At 45.3% G+C, this 14,961-nt stretch overlaps 1 protein-coding gene across 1 annotated transcript in view; it reads left to right on the top strand.

Annotated features, from left to right (window-relative positions):
* Nucleotides 1-1,654: 1,654 nt before the first annotated feature.
* Nucleotides 1,655-14,961, top strand: part of LOC124289195 — a 31,960-nt gene continuing 18,653 nt past the window's right edge. Inside the window, exons 1-7 of the mRNA XM_046725799.1 lie at nucleotides 1,655-1,770; nucleotides 2,696-2,815; nucleotides 8,612-8,815; nucleotides 9,194-9,430; nucleotides 10,032-10,195; nucleotides 12,191-12,313; nucleotides 13,961-14,075. Of these exons, the coding sequence (XP_046581755.1) occupies nucleotides 2,722-2,815; nucleotides 8,612-8,815; nucleotides 9,194-9,430; nucleotides 10,032-10,195; nucleotides 12,191-12,313; nucleotides 13,961-14,075 (937 nt within the window). The 5' untranslated portion in view covers nucleotides 1,655-1,770; nucleotides 2,696-2,721. The remainder of the gene's footprint in view (nucleotides 1,771-2,695; nucleotides 2,816-8,611; nucleotides 8,816-9,193; nucleotides 9,431-10,031; nucleotides 10,196-12,190; nucleotides 12,314-13,960; nucleotides 14,076-14,961) is intronic.

Raw genomic sequence — 14,961 nt, 5'->3', positions numbered from 1 at the left:
GAGTTCTACTCCAGACCTAGTATAGTGAGTACCTCGGAGAGAGTTCTACTCCAGACCTAGTATAGTTAGTACCTCGGAGAGAGTTCTCCACCAGACCTAGTATAGTGAGTACCTCGGAGAGAGTTCTACACAAGACCTAGTATAGTGAGTACCTCGGAGAGAGTTCTACACAAGACCTAGTATAGTGAGTACCTCGGAGAGAGTTCTACACCAGGCCTAATACAATTTGTGTTTTGCATGTAGTTCTACACCAGACCTGATACAATTTGTGCTCTACAGGTAGTTCTACACCAGGCCTTATACAATTTGTGCTCTACAGGTAGTTCTACACCAGACCTGATACAATTTGTGCTCTACAGGTAGTTCTACACCAGACCTTATACATTTTGTGCTCTACAGGTAGTTCTACACCAGACCTGATACAGTTTGTGCTCTAAAGGTAGTTCTACACCAGACCTTATACATTTTGTGCTCTACAGGTAGTTCTACACCAGACCTGATACAATTTGTGCTCTACAGGTAGTTCTACACCAGACCTTATACATTTTGTGCTCTACAGGTAGTTCTACACCAGACCTGATACAATTTGTGCTCTACAGGTAGTTCTACACCAGACCTTATACATTTTGTGCTCTACAGGTAGTTCTACACCAGACCTGATACAATTTGTGCTCTACAGGTAGTTCTACACCAGACCTTATACATTTTGTGCTCTACAGGTAGTTCTACACCAGACCTGATACAATTTGTGCTCTACAGGTAGTTCTACACCAGACCTAGTATAGTGAGTACCTCGGAGAGAGTTCTACTCCAGGCCTAGCATAGTGATTACCTCGGAGAGAGTTCTACACCAGACCTAGTATAGTTAGTACCTCGGAGAGAGTTCTCCACCAGACCTAGTATAGTGAGTACCTCGGAGAGAGTTCTACACAAGACCTAGTATAGTGAGTATCTCGGAGAGAGTTCTACACAAGACTTAGTATAGTGAGTACCTCGGAGAGAGTTCTACACCAGGCCTAATACAATTTGTGTTTTGCATGTAGTTCTACACCAGACCTGATACAATTTGTGCTCTACAGGTAGTTCTACACGAGACCTTATACAATTTGTATTTCGCAGGTAGCTCTACACCAGACCTGATACAATTTGTGCTCTACAGGTAGTTCTACACCAGACCTAGTATAGTGAGTACCTCGGAGAGAGTTCTACTCCAGACCTAGTATAGTGAGTACCTCGGAGAGAGTTCTACTCCAGACCTAGTATAGTGAGTACCTCGGAGAGAGTTCTACACCAGACCTAGTATAGTGAGTACCTCGGAGAGAGTTCCACACCAGACCTAGTATAGTGAGTACCTCGGAGAGAGTTCTACTCCAGACCTAGTATAGTGAGTACCTCGGAGAGAGTTCTACTCCAGACCCTAGTATAGTGAGACCTAGTATAGTGAGTACCTCGGAGAGAGTTCTACTCCAGACCTAGTATAGTGAGTACCTCGGGGGGAGTTCTACTCCAGGCCTAGTATAGTGAGTACCTCTGAGAGAGTTCTGCTCCAGGCCTTTTACAACCTGTGCTGCAGTGCGCCCTTTACTTCATGTACTGAACAGACTGTATTAAGGACCCGATTAGGTCAGATACCCAGTCACCATCGTACCATCGTTATCACCTCCCGACCTGAGATATCTACATTATCTCTCCTCTGTATCAGCAACACGACTTTGACCCCTCGACTAGACGCCCCAACAATTGATGAACAGAGAGAAGACATCGTGTCAGGTTAGTTCAATTAGCAATACCATGCTCACAAATATTCTATTTTAAATCAAATCTATGATGCTCTGTGATTGTTCTTTAAAATATATATTAATCGTTGATGTATATTAGACCCATACAGCTGTGTGTAGCTTATATTACGCCTTATCATGTACATAACAGTGTCATGGCGGCGTGCTGGTGTCGACACATATATTTTTTTGGTTCTGTAGTTGGAAAGGTCAGGTTATAATGTAACGATGAGAATATTGAATACCATCTGGTATTATTTCGGCGTCGAGTTTTGTTTTCCTTCGGAGTGATATGTAAAGATATTTCATCGATATCTATTCCGCATTTAGTATTGCTGTCTGGCAAAGGTGGTATATTGTAAAGCCAAGGCAATTGTCGAGTTATCGGATTGTCGCCTTCACAAAAAATAGCAAAACGTTTAGAAAATGACCAACGAACAGACCTTTTTTTGAGCTCAGGCTGGGATACTCGGCATAAGATGAACAAATATACTCTTAATTATAAATAGGTTGGCGGGATGGTTTACATGGAACATTGTACAGTTTTCACGATGGTATTACAAAATATACCTAGCTTTTTAAAAACAGTGATTCGTTTACAATTAAACAAAGAGCGACAATACACACAACATTTTGGGACACTTGTCGAATTGTCGTTATATCGCATTGGTGCGTTTTGAAGATTGTATTTGTGTTCGGCAAAAGGTCGACAATGCTAGTTTGTCATCTGTCACAACAGCACATTGCGGCGCCTTGTCGGGCATTATAAACGCTGTTAAAGACGGTAGAAATGCAAATGTTGAATTGTAACGGGGAACAGTTTTGGCACAAATGCATCAAATTTGAAAACAGTCTCCACGTGCCTGTCACACAACATCTACTGTGTGGCTTATAGTGACGTCTATTTTCTCCCGCAGGCCGTTCACCAACAGCTGCAGCAAGGATGAGGAATCTCATTCTCCTCCCACTTCTTCTCCATCTCACCTCGGCAGGCATGGACGGCACCGTCTGCTCCAGTCCAGGGACAGTGGCCAACAGTAAGTTTCCATCCTCTGTCCAGAAACTGCAGCAGTAGGTATCAACGCACTGGTCAAGTGCTGCAGCAGTAAGTATGAACGCACTGGTCAGGTGCTGCAACAGTAAGTATCAACGCACTGGTCAAGTGCTGTAGCAGGAAGTATCAACGCACTGGTCAAGTGCTGCAGCAGTAAGTATCAACGCACTGGTCAGGTGCTGCATCAGTAAGTATCAACGCACTGGTCAAGTGCTGTAGCAGTAAGTATCAACGCACTGGTCAGGTGCTGCAGCAGTAAGTATCAACGCACTGGTCAAGTGCTGCAGCAGTAAGTATCAACGCACTGGTCAAGTGCTGCAGCAGTAGGTATCAACGCACTGGTCAGGTGCTGCAGCAGTAAGTATCAACGCACTGGTCAAGTGCTGCAGCAGTAAGTATCAGCGCACTGGTCAGGTTCTGCAGCAGTAAGTATCAACGCACTGGTCAGATGCTGCAGCAGTAAGTATCAACGCACTGGTCAAGTTCTGCAGCAGTAAGTATCAACGAACTGGTCAAGTGCTGCAGCAGTAAGTATCAACGCACTGGTCAGTGCTGCAGCAGTAAGTATCAACGCACTGGTCAAGTTCTGCAGCAGTAAGTATCAACGCACTGGTCAGGTGCTGCAACAGTAAGTATCAACGCACTGGTCATGTGCTGCAACAGTAAGTATCAACGCACTGGTCAAGTGCTGCAGCAGTAAGTATCAACGAACTGGTCAGGTGCTGCAGCAGTAAGTATCAACGCACTGGTCATGTGCTGCAGCAGTAAGTATCAACGCACTGGTCAGGTGCTGCATCAGTAAAGTATCAACGCACTGGTCATGTGCTGCAGCAGTAAGTATCAACGCACTGGTCAAGTGCTGCAGCAGTAAGTATCAACGCACTGGTCAAGTGCTGCAGCAGGAAGTATCAACGAACTGGTCAAGTGCTGCAGCAGTAAGTATCAACGCACTGGTCAGGTGCTGCAGCAGTAAGTATCAACGCACTGGTCAGATGCTGCAGCAGTAAGTAGACCTGGTCAAGTTTTACAGCAGTAAGTATCAGCGAACTGGTCAGCAGAGTATCAACGAACTGCAGCAGTAAGTATTAACGCACTGGTGAGATGCTGCAGCAGTAAATATTATCAAGCACTGGTCAAGTGCTGTAGCAGTAAGTACCAATGCACTGGCCAGGTGCGGCAGCACTAAGTATCAACGCACTGGTCAGATGCTGCAGCAGTAAGTATCAACGACCTGGTCAAGTTTTACAGCAGTAAGTATCAGCGAACTGGTCAGGTTCTGCAGCAGTAAGTATCAACGCACTGGTGAGATGCTGCAGCAGTAAGTATTAACGAACTGGTCAAGTTCTGCAGCAGTAAGTATCAACGAACTGGTCAAGTGCTGCAGCAGTAAGTATCAGCGAACTGGTCAGATGCTGCAGCAGTAAGTATCAACGCACTGGTCAGATGCTGCAGCAGTAAGTATCAACGAACTGGTCAAGTTCTGCAGCAGTAAGTATCAACGCACTGGTCAGATGCTGCAGCAGTAAGTATCAACGCACTGGTCAGATGCTGCAGCAGTAGTATCAACTCACTGGTCAGATGCTGCAGCAGTAAGTATCAACGCACTGGTCAGATGCTGCAGCAGTAAGTATCATCGAACTGGTCAAGTTCTGCAGCAGTAAGTATCAACGCACTGGTCAGATGCTGCAGCAGTAAGTATCAACGCACTGGTCAAGTGCTGCAGCAGTAAGTATCAACGCACTGGTCAAGTGCTGCAGCAGTAAGTATCAACGCACTGGTCAGATGCTGCAGCACTAAGTATCAACGCACTGGTCAGATGCTGCAGCAGTAGTATCAACGCACTGGTCAGATGCTGCAGCAGTAAGTATCAACGAACTGGTCAGGTGCTGCAGCAGTAAGTATCAACGAACTGGTCAGGTGCTGCAGCAGTAAGTATCAACGAACTGGTCAGGTGCTGCAGCAGTAAGTATCAACGCACTGGTCAGGTGCTGCAGCAGTAAGTATCAACGAACTGGTCAAGTTCTGCAGCAGTAAGTATCAACGAACTGGTCAGGTGCTGCAGCAGTAAGTATCAACGCACTGGTCAGATGCTGCAGCAGTAAGTATCAACGCACTGGTCAAGTGCTGCAGCAGTAAGTATCAACGAACTGGTCAGATGCTGCAGCAGTAAGTATCAACGCACTGGTCAGATGCTGCAGCAGTAGTATCAACTCACTGGTCAGATGCTGCAGCAGTAGTATCAACTCACTGGTCAGATGCTGCAGCAGTAAGTATCAACGCACTGGTCAAGTGCTGCAGCAGTAAGTATCAACGCACTGGTCAGATGCTGCAGCAGTAGTATCAACGCACTGGTCAGATGCTGCAGCAGTAGTATCAACGCACTGGTCAGGTGCTGCAGCAGTAAGTATCAACGCACTGGTCAGGTGCTGCAGCAGTAAGTATCAATGCACTGGTCAGGTGCTGCAGCAGTAAGTATCAATGCACTGGTCAAGTGCTGCAGCAGTAAGTATCAACGCACTGGTCAGGTGCTGTAGCAGTAAGTATCAACGAACTGGTCAGATGCTGCAGCAGTAAGTATCAACGCACTGGTCAAGTGCTGCAGCAGTAAGTCTGAACGCACTGGTCAAGTGCTGCAGCAGTAAAGTAGGCAACGAACTGGTCAGATGCTGCAGCAGTAAGTATCAACGCACTGGTCAGATGCTGCAGCAGTAAGTATCAACTCACTGGTCAGATGCTGCAGCAGTAGTATCAACTCACTGGTCAGGTGCTGCAGCAGGTATCAACGAACTGGCCAGGCTGCAGCAGTAAGTATCAACGAACTGGTCAAGATGCCTGCAGCAGTAAGTATCAACGCACTGGTCAGATGCTGCAGCACTAAGTATCAACGCACTGGTCAGATGATGCAGCAGTAGTATGAACGCACTGGTCAGGTGCTGCAGCAGTAAGTATGAACGAACTGGTCAAGTGCTGCAGCAGTAAGTATGAACGAACTGGTCAAGTGCTGCAGCACTAAGTATCAACGAACTGGTCAAGTTCTGCAGCAGTAAGTATCAATGCACGGGTTAGGTGCTGTACCAGTAAGTATCAACGAACTGGTCAAATGCTGCAGCAGTAAGTATCATCACTGGTCAGGTGCTGCAGCAGTAAGTATCAACGCACTGGTCGGTGCTGCAGCAGCAAGTATCAACGAACTGGTCAGATGCTGCAGCAGTAAGTATCAATCAGTAAGAACTGGTCAAGTTCTGCAGCAGTAAGTATCAATGCACTGGTCAGGTGCTGTAGCCCAGTAAGTATCAATGCACTGGTCAGTGCTGCAGCAGTAAGTATCAACGAACTGGTCAGATGCTGCAGAACTAAGTTTCAACGCACTGGTCAGATGCTGCAGCAGTAGTATCAACTCACTGGTCAGATGATGCAGCAGTAGTATCAACTCACTGGTCAGGTGCTGTAGCAGTAAGTATTAACGAACTGGTCAGGTGCTGCAGCAGTAAGTATCAACGAACTGGTCAGATGCTGCAGCAGTAAGTATCATCGAAGTGGTCAGGTGCTGTAGCAGTAAGTATCAACGCTGCAGCAGCCAGTAAAGTATTAACGAACTGGTCAAGTGCTGTAGCAGTAAGTATCAATGCACTGGTCAGGTGCTGTACCAGAAAGTATCAATGCACTGGTCAAGTGCTGCAGCAGTAAGTATCAACGCACTGGTCAGGTGCTGTAGCAGTAAGTATGAACGAACTGGTCAGATGCTGCAGCAGTAAGTATCAACGAACTGGTCAGGTGCTGCAGCAGTAAGTATCAACGCACTGGTTAGATGATGCAGCAGTAGTATCAACTCACTGGTCAGATGATGCAGCAGTAGTATCAACTCACTGGTCAGGTGCTGCAGCACTAAGTATCAACGCACTGGGCAGATGCTGTAGCAGTAAGTATCAACGCACTGGTCAAATTCTGCAGCAGTAAGTCTGAACGCACTGTTCAAGTGCTGTATCAGGAAGTATCAACGCACTGGCCAAGTGCTATTGCAGTAAGTATCACCGCACTGTTCAAGTGCTGCAGCAGTAAGTATCAACGCACTGGTCAGGTGCTGCAGCAGTGAATCTCCACGCACGGGTTATTTGCTGCAGAATCAACGCTCTTGCCACTGGACGCACTTGCCACTGGCCAGTTGCTATAGGAATACGTCTTACAGCACCGCACTGGCCAAATGATATAACAGTAAGTCTGCAAGTACTGGTCATCTGCTGCACCCTTAGTCTCCACCCACTGGTCGGCTTCTACAGCAGTGACTCTCCACACAAGGTTTATTTGCTGTAACATTAAGTCTCCAAGCACCTGTCAGTAGCTGTAACAGTAAGTCTCCAAGCACCTGTCAGTAGCTGTAACAGTAAGTCTCCAAGCACCTGTCAGTAGCTGTAACAGTAAGTCTCCAAGCACCTGTCAGTAGCTGTAACAGTAAGTCTCCAAGCACCTGTCAGTAGCTGTAACAGTAAGTCTCCAAGCACCTGTCAGTATCTGTAACAGTAAGTCAACACGCACCTGTCTCTGTAACAAGCACCTGTCAGTAGCTGTAACAGTCCAAGCACCTGTCGGTAGCTGTAACAGTAAGTCTCCAAGCACCTGTCAGTAGCTGTAACAGTAAGTCTCCTCAAAGCACCTGTCAGCATTTGTAAAGTCTCAAAGCACCTGTCAGTAGCTGTAACAGTAAGTCAACACGCACCTGTCAGTAGCTGTAACAGTAAGTCTCCAAGCACCTGTCAGTAGCTGTAACAGTAAGTCTCAAGCACCTGTCAGTAGCTGTAACAGTAAGTCTCCAAGCACCTGTCAGTATCTGTAACAGTAAGTCAACACGCACCTGTCAGTAGCTGTAACAGTAAGTCAACACGCACCTGTCAGTAGCTGTAACAGTAAGTAAACACGCACCTGTCAGTAGCTGTATCAGTAAGTCTCCAAGCACCTGTCAGTAGCTGTAAATCAACACGCACCTGTCAGTAGCTGTAACAGTAAGTCTCCAAGCACCTGTCAGTAGCTGTAACAGTAACTCAACAAGCACCTGTCAGTAGCTGTAACAGTAAATCAACACGCACCTGTCACTAGCTGTAACAGTAAGTCTCCAAGCACCTGTCAGTAGCTGTAACAGTAAATCAACACGCACCTGTCAGTAGCTGTAACAGTAAGTCTCCAAGCACCTGTCAGTAGCTGTAACAGTAAATCAACACGCACCTGTCAGTAGCTGTAACAGTAAGTCTCCCAAGCACCTGTCAGTAGCTGTAACAGTAAGTCAACACGCACCTGTCAGTAGCTGTAACAGTAAGTCTCCAAGCACCTGTCAGTAGCTGTAACAGTAAATCAACACGCACCTGTCACTAGCTGTAACAGTAAGTCTCCAAGCACCTGTCAGTAGCTGTAACAGTAAATCAACACGCACCTGTCACTAGCTGTAACAGTAAGTCTCAAAGCACCTATCAGTAGCTGTAACAGTAAGTTGCAGTTGCAACATGTCCCCACGCTCTGATCAGTGGCAATAACAGTAAGTTTACATACACAAAGTCCAATATTTTGGCAGTAGGTTTCCAGACACAAATCAGTTGTTGCGCAAATCAATCACAATAACAGAGATATCGTATGCACTGGTCAATTACTATAACTCTCCTGTACAAAATAATTGTTTCAGCAATAAGATGGCATGTATGTATCCATTTCTATGTTAGCAGGGCCTGCATATCCTGGTTAGTTGCAAGTGGAGGGTTAGTTTGTAGTTGTATCCTACGGTGAATCTGTTTAGATATTCCTCGGCCAACCGTCCCCTCGACGTTCGAGATCCATGTGGAGTGCATCATTATTAACAAGAACAGGTCAACTGAAGTGCATGAGTACTATGACCAGGCTTCCAAATCTGCAGCGGTCCACCAGACCTTACTGGGGGCACATTTCTACGGTTACTTTGACTACTCGACGAACGAGTTCCTTGGCATAGACCCAGACGCAAGTAAGTACTCTTCCACCATTGCAGTTGGTAAGTGTGTGAGTGAGGTGGGGGAGTGAGTTGGGGTTTACGCCGTTTTTAGCAATATTCCAAGACGGGGGACGCCAGAAATTGGATTCACACATTGCACCCATTTGTGGAATCGAACCCGAGTCTTTGGCGTGATGAACGAACGCGTTAGCTACTTGGCTACCCTACCGCCCCTTGTGGGTAAGTTGGGCTCAACCCTACACTGGATGTGGGTTTCAGAGCTATGCATGGCAACTTTTCAGAGTTTCTTGCTTGTGCAAGATGCTAATGTTAACCAGAAGGAATATCACTGAACGTCGCTTTTACCAACCACCAAACAAATTCCTTGCAATAGATGGCCTAATGTTTCAGAAACGTGTCAGGTGTCAGATCTGAGTACGTCAGGTCAGAGGTTCCTGTTTGGGGTCAACGTCACCGGAGGCGGCGACCGGATATACTCCGCGGCAGGTGCGCTCCACTTTGGCAGCGCCGTCGTGGAGGTGTATCAGGGGAAGGACAATGTCCGGGGCATCAACGTGGAAAAATGGTACTCGTGTCAATATTGGCAGGGCATGGACGCCACCATGAATGTTACGTGGTACTTCTCAGGTTGGTGCATCATGGGATGGACGTGTACGTCAGGCTCAGGAATGACCTGTATGTAGCTCCGTATCTGCCGACGATTTGGATGCTTTAGTTTTGATACGTTTGATCTCGTTACAAAAGGAAAAACGATATGGAAAAGTCACGACATTTGGATATTAGTTTAGTTTTAATTTTGATACAGCTCTAACTCGTTAATAGGGACTGAAATGATATTAAAAAGACAGGTATTCTCGAATGTATATGTGTGTGTGTGTGTGTGTGTGTGTGTGTGTGTGTGTGTGCGTGTGCGCGCGCATGCGTGCGTGTGTGTATGTGTATGCGTGTATGAATGTGTTTGGAGATGGATGGATGGCTGGATGGCTGGCTGGCTGGGTGGATGGATGGATGGATGGAAAGATGGCTGGATAGATGGATTAGGACAAGATCGAATCGGATATGTCAAAGTGCTGACCCAAGGTATTAGAGACAATGCTGCTTGACTGTATATATTCAACATTTGAAAGCCGTGCCACCATCTAGATATTGTTCCAACGTTGCTAACATCGACGTAAACTCTACGCAATTAATCAGTAAGGTTGTATGGAGTTACAATTTGTCCTTGTAGACACCAATGAGTGGGATATGGCTCTCAACCTCCCCAGTACCCCAGTCAGGGCGCGGGTCACGGGGACGCGAGGGGCGTCCTCAGACGGACCTGCACATCCCTTCGACCACATCTACGACCTCATACACTTCAAGAACTACATCACAGTGGCCGACGCATTTGAAGTGAGTTGTTCGTGAATTCTGAATGTTTATTGTGTATGTATATCCATTAAGCAAAAGTGCGTTTTCTTCTGGATCAACTAATGCCTAAAAGGATTAGATTTTGGAGAACTTCACCAAACAATGGGATTCTTCAACTATACAGTATATATTACATACATGAGGCAATGAGGAAGTGATGGTTATGTTCAGTTAATGTGTTTACATCTTAAAGAAGTAGACAAAAAGATATTCCAGTAATCACAGACGGCGCATTGTATGCAGGTTCTCATCAATTGTCGAATGGCTCATGCTTCGACTGAGTGGGATCGTAAGACGTCAGTAACCAGTCAGTGAACGTTTTAACGTAAGGCGATGCTCATAAATAGCATTCACTAGCTTACCTCGTCAAACTCAATTACCTACAGGCCGTCGTCATGGTGGTGGAATATTGCTGACACTGCGAGAACAACAAATGAACTAGCGTCCAAAAGAAACGCCACCAAAATAAAAATGATCATAAATTTTCAAAATAATTGCCAATCTGCTCAAAAACGGCTGAAAACACATCCCTCGAACACAACCTGTCTATTCCCAGTGAACAAGTGCACGAGATTTTGATGATTGCTGAGTTAAATGAATTCGCACAGAAAAAATGGAATTGTGCTCAAAGTTACAAGTATGACATGAGGGTATAAAACCTGACTTGATTTGTTCTCTCTCATCATGTGACACGATTGAAAGCAGCCGACATGCCTCGACTGACCACAGAACAGAGGGAAAGAGCAATTGGTATGCTTAAGATGGGCGCAACACAGGGGCACGTGGCCAGGATCATGGGATGCTGCAAGTCCACAACGCCAGACTTGTCACACGTCACAGACAGACTGGCAGTACTGCTGACAGACCCAGGAGTGGCAGACCCAAGGTCACGACCCCACAGGAAGATCGATATTTACGTGTGCTTCATCTGAGAAACCGCTACCTCACTGTGACGTCATCAAGCGCCAATAGGCTTGGACATGCAGTCAGCAGACAGACTGCAGCAAGACGACTCCGTCAGCATGGTATTCGTGCCTATCGATCTTTCAAGGGCATGACGTTAACGCTCCGACACCGACGTGCCAGATTGAGGTGGGCCAGGACCGTAATGCAGTGGCAGCAGCGAAACTGGCGAAGAGTGCTCTTCAGTGACGAGAGCAGGTTCCAGCTCTTCAAATCTGATGGTCGTGTTCGAATCTACCGACGTCGGGGCGAACGGACGGCACCTGCTTGCATCCAAGAAGTACGGTGGAAGCGTTATGGTCTGGGACGACGATCTCGTCATCATCAACGGTAATCTCACCGCACGTCGTTACATCGACGAGATTCGTGCTGCCTTACATCGTGATGCCATACCTGCAACGTCACCCAAGGACTTTGTTTCAACAGGACAACGCCACACCTCACACAGCTCGGATCACTAGTGACTTCCTCAACACTAACAACGTCAACCCTGCTACAGTGGCCAGCGAGATCACCCGATCTGTCTCCAATCGAACACACCTCTGGGACCAAGTGGGGCAACGTATTCGGAAACGTCAACAGCCGCAATTGACTAGGGACACTTTGGCAGTTGCCCTGCAAGAGGAATGGCGCCGAATCCCTAATGATGACGTCGGAAGGCTCACATACTCAGTTCGATGCTGCGTTAGAGCCTGCATCACTGCTAGGGGTGGCCACACACGATACTGAATAATCGGTGTTGTTCAGGACAGTTTGAGACCTGAAAGACGAATCAGCTGTGGCGATCAAATACTGGACACTGCACCCTGTGTCATCTAACTGAAAAGTTTCAAGAAATGTTGCTGACTGATTGTGTTTTACAATACAACACTTCTTGTTACCATAATTTGCCTTTGTTGTGTTTTAGTAAAGAAAACTGTGTGGTGGCGTTTCTTTTGGACGCTAGTTTAGTTCAAACACTCATTATTATGAACATTTGACTTGATAAAAATTTATATTTTAACGTTTCCACAGACACCGGGTTTAATCTCATGCCCAGGACGGAAGTTGGTCAAGCCATTTCCACAAATCTCCTCAGCATTTTCCTTCACGGTAGAAATCATCGACTCTGTACGAGGGGACGTCCGGTTCATGCAGGTCTGTACAAAGTTGACTATAATTCCGGAAAAGTAACTTATTGCCATCTTTGAATAGATCAACAGTAAGCGGATTCAAAACATACACGATTATTTTCAAGGTGACCCTGATGAAGTATATGTCTTGATGTACTATATGATCTTGATGTGTGAGTAGATGTCCTATATGATCTTGATGTGTGACTAGATGTCCTATATGATCTTGATGTCTGACTAGATGTCCTATGTGATATTGATGTGTGACTAGATGTCCTATATGATCTTGATGTCTGACTAGATGTCCTATATGATCTTGATGTGTGACTAGATGTTCAAAATGACCTGAGATAATATGTGATTAGATGTTCTATATAACCTTGGATAATGTGTGACTGTATGTTCTATATGACCTGAGATAATGTGTAACTGCATGTTCTATATGACCTGATATAATGTGCGATGGTATGTTCTATATCACCTCAGGTAGTGTGTAACTGTATCTTCTATATGACCTGATATAATGTGTGACTGTATGTTCTATATGACCTGAGGTAGTGTTTGACTGTATCTTCTATATGACCTCAGGTAGTGTGTAACTGTATTTGCTATATGACCTGAGATAGTGTGTGACTGTATCTTCTATATGACCTGAGGTAGTGTGTGACTATCTTCTATATGACCTGAGGTAGTGTGTAACTGTATCTTCTATATGACCTGAGGTAGTGTGTGACTGTATCTTCTATATGACCTGAGGTAGTGTGTGACTGTATCTTCTATATGACCTGAGGTAGTGTGTGACTGTATCTTCTATATGACCTGAGGTAGTGTGTGACTGTGTGTTCTATAAGACCTGAGGTAGTGTGTGACTGTGTCTTCTATATGACCTGAGGTAGTGTGTGACTGTATCTTCTATATGACCTGAGGTAGTGTGTGACTGTATGTTCTATATGACCTGAGGTAGTGTGTGACTGTATCTTCTATATGACCTGAGGTAGTGTGTGACTGTATCTTCTATATGACCTGAGGTAGTGTGTGACTGTATCTTCTATATGACCTGAGATCATGTGTGACTGCCTTTTCTATATGACCTGATGTAGTGTGACTGTACGTTCTATTTCATCTGAGATAATGTGTGACTGTATCTTCTATGTGACCTGAGGTAGTGTGTGACTGTGTGTTCTATATAACCTGAGATCATGTGTGACTGTATTTTCTATGTGACCTGAGGTAGTGTGTGACTGTATCTTCTATATGACCTGATATAGTGTGACTGTATGTTCTATTTGATCTGAGATAATGTGTGACTGTATCTTCTGTGAGACCTGAGGTAGTGTGTGACTGTATCTTCTATATGACCTGAGGTAGTATGTGACTGTGTGTTCTATATGACCTGATGTGAGTGTGACTGTATGTTCTATTTGATCTGAGATAATGTGTGACTGTATGTTCTATATGACTTGAGATAATGTGTGACTGTATGTTCTATATGACTTGAGATAATGTGTGACTGTATCTTCTGTGTGACCTGAGGTAGTGTTTGACTGTATGTTCTGATTATGTCAATGATCATGATGATGACGTTAACGATGACGATGACGACGATGTCGACAGTTGATGATGACGATGATGGTGATCTTGATAACATTGGTTAATATTGTCGCTGTTCCAGGAGTGGTATGACGACCAGATGAAGCTGACCAAGTATATCTACACCCCCGCTGTTGCCAGTAGCAACGGTCAGTTCGGATATCGGCCTCTCACGGAAGTTCATGACTTCAACACTGGTGAGTGAGAGAGTGTGAGAGTGTGAGAGAGTGTGAGAGTGTGAGTGTGAGTGTGAGTGTGAGTGAGTGAGTGAGTGAGTGAGTGAGTGTGAGTGAGTGAGTGAGTGAGTGAGTGTGAGTGTGTGTGAGTGTGAGTGTGAGTGTGAGTGTGAGTGTGAGTGAGTGAGTGAGTGAGTGAGTGAGTGAGTGAGTGAGCATACTTGTGGCATGAAGCCACATAATTACAGACGTTACTTCAAGAACCTATTGTGGGTGAGAACCTGCTACGACGTGTAGATACGTACATGTATCTTTATTCTGTCTGATCAGTCGTGTTCTGATTGTGTCAATTGTGTTCTATTAGGCAATGCTCATATGGTGACGTATATATATTCTGTTAGGCAATACATATATTGCGACGCATAATCTGTTGGGCAAGGCATATATTGTGACGTATATTCTGTTAGGCAAGGCATATTTTGTGACGTATATTCTGTAAGGCAAGGCATATATTGTGACGTACATTCTGTTAGGCAAGGCATATTTTGTGACGCATATTCTGTTAGGCAAGACATATATTGTGACGCATATTCTGTTTGGCAAGGCATCTATTGTGACGTATATTCTGTAAGTCAAGACATATATTGTGACGTATATTCTGTTTGGCAAGGCATATATTCTGTTTGATTAGCAAGGGCATATATTGTGACGTGTATTCTGTTTGGCAAGGCATATATTGTGACGCATATTCTGTTTGGCAAGGCATATATTTTGACGTATATTCTGTTAGGCAAGACATATATTGTGACGCGTATTCTGTTTGGCAAGGCATATATTTTGACGTATATTCTGTAAGTCAAGACATATATTGTGACGTATATTCTGTTTGGCCAGGCATACATTGTGA

The sequence above is a fragment of the Haliotis rubra genome, unplaced genomic scaffold (assembly GCF_003918875.1).
Source record: "Haliotis rubra isolate DU_JTF1 unplaced genomic scaffold, ASM391887v1 Scf435, whole genome shotgun sequence".
NCBI lineage: Eukaryota > Metazoa > Mollusca > Gastropoda > Lepetellida > Haliotidae > Haliotis > Haliotis rubra.
This window is presented reverse-complemented; position numbering and strand designations above follow the sequence as displayed.